The sequence below is a fragment of the Eimeria necatrix genome, genomic scaffold, assembly GCF_000499385.1.
Source record: "Eimeria necatrix Houghton genomic scaffold, Enh_scaff499, whole genome shotgun sequence".
NCBI lineage: Eukaryota > Apicomplexa > Conoidasida > Eucoccidiorida > Eimeriidae > Eimeria > Eimeria necatrix.
In genome coordinates, this window is record NW_013654377.1 from 20,001 (window position 1) to 27,141 (window position 7,141).

Here is a 7,141-nt window from a genome sequence, read left to right on the forward strand (position 1 = left end):
AAGTCGACAAAAAATTCAAATTCAAGTTTTGCGATTTTGCGAAATGACTGACAAGAAAGAAAGCTAAAAGAAAGCAACGCAGTAAGCCAACTGGGAGCTTTGCAAACAAATGAACAGCAATGCAACAATAATAATAATAAATAATAAATAAATAATAAATAAATAATAAATAATAATAAATAATAAATAAATATTATTATTTATTATTTATTTATTAAAAAGGAAATAGAAATTATGACAAATGCATTTGATATAAAACTGCGGGCACATGAAAGGGCCGCAGGCGCTGCTGCGCGGAAACTGCTTTGAAGGGGAATTTGAATTTGCACAAAAGTTTTGACTTTTTTTAATTATCTCAAATGGAGTTTTATTTGATTATTTGCATTTAAAGTTGGACTATTTGAATTTAATTCGATTCTTTGCATTTGAAATGGGACTATTTGAATTTAATTTGATTATTTGCATTTGAAATTGGACTATTTGGATTAAATTTGATTTAAAATGGACTATTTGGATTAAATTTGATTTAAAAATGGACTATTTGGATTAAATTTGATTTAAAAATGGACCATTTGGATTAAATTTGATTTAAAATGGACTATTTGGATTAAATTTGATTTAAAATGGACTATTTGGATTAAATTTGATTTAAAATGGACCATTTGGATTAAATTTGATTTAAAATGGACTATTTGGATTAAATTTGATTTATTTTTTTTATTTCTTTTTTCAAATTTCACTTTGAGATATTCCAAAGGCCTCCAAGTCGTTCAACTTGTGCGCCTTTTGGTGCGCCAGCAAATACGGCAAAGAAGTCATTTCTTTTATTCTGCATTTCCAAAACAAAAAAAAAGAAAACTCAAAAGAAAACAAAAGAATTCAAAAAGAATTCAAAAAGAATTCAAAAAGAAAAAAAAAGAAGTCAAAAAGAATTCAAGAAGAAAAAGAACTTAAAAAGAACTCAAAGATAACTCAAAAAGAAAAAGAATTCAAAAAGAACTCAAAAAGAAAACAAAAGAATTCAAAAAGAAAACAAAAGAATTCAAAAAGAAAAAGAATTCAAAAAGAATTCAAAAAGAAAATAAAATAACTCAAAAGGAAAAAGAATTCAAAAAGAACTCAAAAGGAATTCAAAAAGAACTCAAAAAGAACTCAAAAATAACTCAAAAAGAATTCGAAAAGAATTCAAAAAGAAAAAGAATTCAAAAAGAAAAAGAATTCAAAAAGAACTCAAAAATAATTCAAAAAGAACTCAAAAAGAATTCAAAAAGAACTCAAAAAGAAAAAGAACTCAAAAAGAACTCGAAAAGAAACTGTTTGCAACTCCAATCCAAAGCCGCCACCTCGCAATCCCGAGGTGTACGTACACCCGAAGTGCTCACCGCGAAATTGTGCGGACGAAGGCGAATTGGTTGTCTTCAGATCCCGCAGAGTCCAGGCCTTCGCTGGGGGCCAGAAAGGCAAAAAAAGCGGAGAAAAGAAAAAAAGAAAAAAAGAAAAAAAGAAAAAAAGAAAAAGTGAAAAAAGAAGAGGGAGGGAAAAAGCAAAAGATGGAACAAAAATAGAAAAAAAGGGAAAAGAGCAGCAGCTATGAAAGTCTTCATTTACTCAGAAGTGCAAAAGTCCCAATTGGAAGAAAAAAAGAGAAAAAAGACTTTTAAAAGTCATAATTTAATGCACTAATATATTTATTTGCAAAAGTTTTGAAAATGTGCACTTGAGCGCATGCAGAGTTCTCATTTAAAAAGCAGCAAATGCATGCATTTAATTGGCAAAAAGAAAGCAAAAAAGGCAAACAAATGCATGCAAGTTTGAAGTTTGAAGAGCAGCAAATGCATGCATTTAATTGGGAAAAAAGAAGCAAATAAGACACTTCAGTGCATGCATTTTCCCCATTTGAAAAGCAACAAACGCATGCATTTAATTCGGAAAAGAAGCTAATTAAATTAAATTAATTCTTGCAAGTTTCCACTTTTCACGAACTTGTTCAATTCGTAAACTGCAGAACTTTGCAAAACCTGCGCAGCTTCTTTTTCAGAACTGAAAAGAAATAAATCTGCAGTTGTTGGCGGCTCGAAGTCGAAAGAAGTCATGTGGAAAAACAAAATGCCCCTGCAAACAGCCAAAAGTGGAAACTTCAATTTATTTATTGATCTTAATTAATTAATTAATTAATTAATTTATTATTTATTTATTTATTTATTTATTAGTTTTTAATTCGCGAGAAATGGAGCGCTTTTGCGGCTTTAAAGGGCAGAAAAAAAAAACAAGTGTTTTGCTGATTCAGGTGTACAGACACTCCGTGAAACGGCCACAGAAAGCAGAAAAAAGGAATTTTCAAAAAAGAAATTAAAAAAAAGAAATTACAAAAAGAAATTAAAAAATAAATCAAAAGAATATAAAAGAAACTGACAAACGCCACTTCTACAATACGAGGGAAATCGAAATCAGTTTCAAAACTTGAAATTAAAAAATTTTTAAATTTAAAAACATAAAAATAAGAATGCAGAAAATGAAAAACAAAACAAGAGAAACAAAGGTCCAAACAAACAAGCGAGTAAATGAATTAAAAAGTAAATAAATAAAACAAAAAAGAAAAAAGAAAAAACAAATAAATGAATTTAATTTAAAGTTATTACCTTATGCGATTCGAGTCTAAAGGAAAAGCGCCGCGGGAAGTCATAATTGAAAATGCCTCATCGGCGTTTCTGCAGAAAACGAAATTAAAAAGATTTATTTATTTATTTATTTATTTATTTATTTATTTATTTATTTATTTATTTATTTATTTATTTATTTATATTACTTGCTTATCTAATTTGTTTTATTATTTTAAATGCCTAAACAATTAAATTAAATGAAAGAATTAAAAGCAAAAAGAAGATCAAAAGAATAAAAAATAAAATGAAAGAAATCAAAACCAAAAGCTCAGCAGACACCTGAAACTGAGCGCTGCGAACAGCCAGCTGGTCAACTTTTTGGAAAGCAAATGAAAGAACAATTAAATAAAAATGAAATAAAATGAATTAATTAATTTAAAATAATTAAATTAATGTTTTATTAATTCATTTAAAGTTCTTTTAATTCTTTTAATCTCCAATTTATTCTTCAACAGACACACTGAGCCGAAAGCCCCAAAACCGCCGTCGCCGCCGCACGCCACTCTTCGCGGGAGAAGCTTTCTTTGTCTTTGAACTGAAACAAAAAAGAAATTAAAAACAAAATAAAATAAAATAAATGAAATAAATAAAATAAATAAAATAAATTAAATTAAAAGAAATATATTCACAGATACTCTTTGTTCCCACAGACACCCCGAGAAATGCAAATCCAGGAGGTGTCAGTGCCGCCTTCCTTGTTTTCGGCTTTTCTTCAAATTGCACTTTAATTCTTTTAATTAAATGCATTTTAATCCAATAAATAAATAAATAATTAAATTGCAAATTATTTTTCCTTTGCGGGAATTAAAACGAGCGGAAATTCGCCGCAATTCAAATCCAATTTGTTGCAACAAATTCAGGTGTACGTACACTCCGCTGCATGCAGTCTTGAGCACGAGGTGGACGTACACCCGAATTAATTTTATTTTCAATTTTCGTGCATGCATGTATATACACCGCATGCGCATGCATGCATGCGTTGATGCACAAATCTAAATTGCAAAATAAAATATTTTTAATTTAAACAAAAGTAAAATAAACAAACATAGATATATATAATTTGCTACAAAGTAAATTTTATTTGAAAAAAAGGAACAGAACATATCCAGTATAATCAAGACGCTGCATGCATGCATTAGATTTAAAATAGATCTTTACATGCAGCATGCATATGCATACATATTCTCTAAAAAAACATATATATATAATATATATAATATAGATACATATATATATATACATGCATGCATGCATGCATGCATGCATGCATGCATGCATGCATGCATGCATACTTGGCTGAGGGCGAGTATTGCGTCGTCGAGTGTGCGGAATTTGTTTTGAATTTGTTGGCGAATTTGTTCGACTCTTTTTGTTGTTTTTGGAATTCCCAAAAAGCGAAAAAGAGGGGCCTCTGCGTCGAACAAAACCCTAGTGGAGCTGCAGCAAACGCGCCTCAAACCCTAAACCCTAAACCCTAAACCCTAAACCCTAAACCCTAAACCCTAAACCCTAAACCCTAAACCCGCAAACCCTAAACCCTAAACCCTAAACCCTAAACCCTAAACCCTAAACCCTAAACCCTAAGCTGACCACTGCGGAGCGGGCCAAAGAGCGCGGAAAGGAGCGCTTGAGAACAGGAAGAGGCACCGCGCCCCAGCCCAAACCCTAAACCCTAAACCCTAAACCCCAACCCCCAACCCCTACCCCGCAAACCCTACGCCCACCCCCAAACCCCAAACCCTAAACCCTAAACCCTAAACCCTAAACCCCCGCGTCACCGCTCGTAGAGGACGTCCACGAGGCTGATAAACCTCCGGATTTCGTCGGGAAATAAATCCATTTGTTGCAAATCTGGAATGGAATTAATTGACAAAGTGTGGAAAGAAAAAGAAAGAGAAAAGTAATCTGCTGCTCCCACGTTGCTGCAGCACAAGTCCTGGAAGCTGAAGGCTGCGAAGCCGGCGCGCATGCGCGGCACCTGCGCAAACCCTCGCGGAAACCCTTTTTATCCTCCATTTTAGGGTTTACTTCTCTTTTATTTCCATTTATTTATTTATTTATTTATTTATTTATTTTTTATTTATTTTTTATTTATTTCTTCTTTTGCTTTTATTTTCCCATTTATTTCCTCTTTCCCGAGCCATTTCACCCCTTCGCGGTCGGCGGACACCGCAGCAGACCCGCCCGACGCGACCACTAGGGTTTAGGGTTTAGGGTTTAGGGTTTAGGGTTTAGGGTTTAGGGTTTGTTGACCTCGAGGCTGCGGCCAGATCCCACTTGAATTTCCCCTTTTTCAAGAGGCCCTCCTGCAGCTTTTTGGAGTTGATCAAAAATTTCATTTTCAGATCTCGGAGGAGCATAAAACAGCCGCCGGCAACTCACGCCTCCTTTCGCCTGTCTGAAGCCACAAAACCCTAGGGTTTAGGGTTTAGGGTTTAGGGTTTAGGGTTTGGGGTTTCGGCTTCACGGTTTGGGGCCTAGGGTTTGGGGTTCACGGTTAGGATTTACACTTGGGGTTTAGGGTTTGGGGTTTGGGGCAAGCCCGCGGCGGCGACGAGCCACCGCAGCAGGCTTCCGGGTTTAGGGTTTAGGGTTTAGGGTTTAGGGTTTAGGGTTTGGGGACCTGTAGTCCTTCTTGGTGTCGATGTGGTAAACATTGCAAAACTTCTCAAGAAGAGGAATAAAAGGGAGAAACCTCTCGCGGTTTAAACCCCCCAAATAAAGTTCGCTGGGGGGGCGGTTCGAGGTGGCCACCACCACTACTCCTAGCTGCAGAAACCACAAAAAAGGGTTTAGGGTTTAGGGTTTAGGGTTTAGGGTTTGAGGCCGGGCTTTCACGGGCTTGCGGCGACTCTGCAGACGTAAAGCTCAGGCTGGAATTCAAAAGACACCAAAGGCTAAACCCTCCTGCGCCAAACCCTAAAGCGTAGAAGCTAAACTATAAACCCTAAACCCTAAACCCTAAACCCTAAACCCTAAACCCTGCACTTGCCGAAAAAAGACCTTCAAAGAGGCGCTTCATTATCATGGCGTCAGTAATGTGCACAACCTGCAGAAACGCCGAAGCCGTAAGCCCTAGACCTAAACCGTAAGCCCTAAACCCTAAACCCTAAACCCTAAACCCTAAACCCTAAACCCTAAACCCTAAACCCTAAATCGTTGGTTTGAACCCACCTGGAACTCGTCGAAGCAAAGGACCTTCGCAGACTGTCTTATCTTCCTTGCAACTTCCATCAGGGGGTCTCCGACGGGCGGCTGCTGCTGCTTGATTTTGTGCAGCTCCTGCAGCAAACCCTAAATTAGGGTTTAGGGTTTCTATAAACAAGGGTTTAGGGTCACCGGCCAAACGGGCAAGAACATTTGAGGGTTTTCCCTAAAGGAGCCTCTGCAGCGCCCCTTCAGGCGCGGAAACCCCCAGCAAGCCCTAAACCCAAACCCTAAATCCTAAACCCTAAACCCTAAACCCTAAACCCTAAACCCTAAACCCTAGGCCTGACCTGCTGCACGTCGAGCATGAATTCGTGGAAGTGAACTCTCCGTTTGTTTTTAATTGCAAGACAATCAAAAAAGGCATTTAATATCATTGTCTTTCCCTGGCCAACTCCCCCCCAAATGTAAAGCCCCCGAATTCTAGGGTTTGGGGTTTCAGCAGCAGCAGCAGCAGCAGCAGCAGCAGCAGCAGCAGCAGCGTCCGCCCCGGGCTCTGCAGCAGCAAACCCCAGCAACGCGAAGGGTTTAGGGTTTAGGGTTTAGGGTTTAGGGTTTGCGGCTCAGCGAGTTCTTTGAGAGGCCAAGTGAGCGCATTTGGGTGCAGCAGGTGTACGTACAGCCCCGGGAGCGAAAACTCAAAGGGTTTAGGGTTTAGGGTTTAGGGTTTAGGGTTTAGGGTTTAGGGTTTAGGGTTTAGAGTCAAGGCCTTCAAATACTTAAAAGCAGACCTGTCTTCTGGCGAGAAGACAACCGACTCCAAAGAGAAGCCAACGAGCTCAGGACCTGCACACCGCGAACGCTAAACCCTAAACCCTAAACCCTAAACCCTAAATCCCAAACCCTAAGCCCTAAGCCCTAAGTTCTAAATCCTACCCCCTAAACCCTAAACCCTAAACCCTGAGGGTTGAGGCCCGCCCGTAAACTCTGTGAGCCTCAAAGGTGCAAGCCCAAGTCTTTGCTTAAAGTCTCCACAGACCCGCATGAGGGTTTAGGGTTTAGGGTTTAGGGTTTAGGGTTTAGGGTTTACCTTTGAATGGGGAGGCTCTGAGGGTTTGGAGGCGTCAGCTTCGTCAGGGTAAAACTCATCAGCGCCTCGCAGCTGCTCCGCCTCGACTGCATCCAGCAAACCCTAAAGAAGCAGCGCAGCCCGCAAACCCTAAACCCTAAACCCTAAACCCTAAACCCTAAACCCTAAACCCTAAACCCCAAACCCCAAGCCCCACCCCGCAGCCCCCAACCCCGACCCCAAGAGCGCAGACCGCGAAGCCCAG

The 7,141-nt window shown here is 38.5% G+C and overlaps 1 protein-coding gene across 1 annotated transcript; it reads right to left on the reverse strand.

Annotated features, from left to right (window-relative positions):
- Positions 1-729: 729 nt before the first annotated feature.
- On the reverse strand, positions 730-6,852 carry ENH_00058370 (ATPase, AFG1 family domain-containing protein, putative; the record flags this gene model as incomplete). Its single annotated transcript, XM_013581816.1, has 12 exons — positions 730-829; positions 1,383-1,445; positions 1,984-2,112; positions 2,640-2,708; positions 4,439-4,638; positions 4,938-5,058; positions 5,284-5,425; positions 5,664-5,709; positions 5,835-5,942; positions 6,158-6,363; positions 6,599-6,653; positions 6,847-6,852. 12 exons carry the CDS (start codon positions 6,850-6,852, stop codon positions 730-732), a joined length of 1,245 nt encoding a protein of 414 aa, XP_013437270.1.
- Positions 6,853-7,141: the final 289 nt, after the last annotated feature.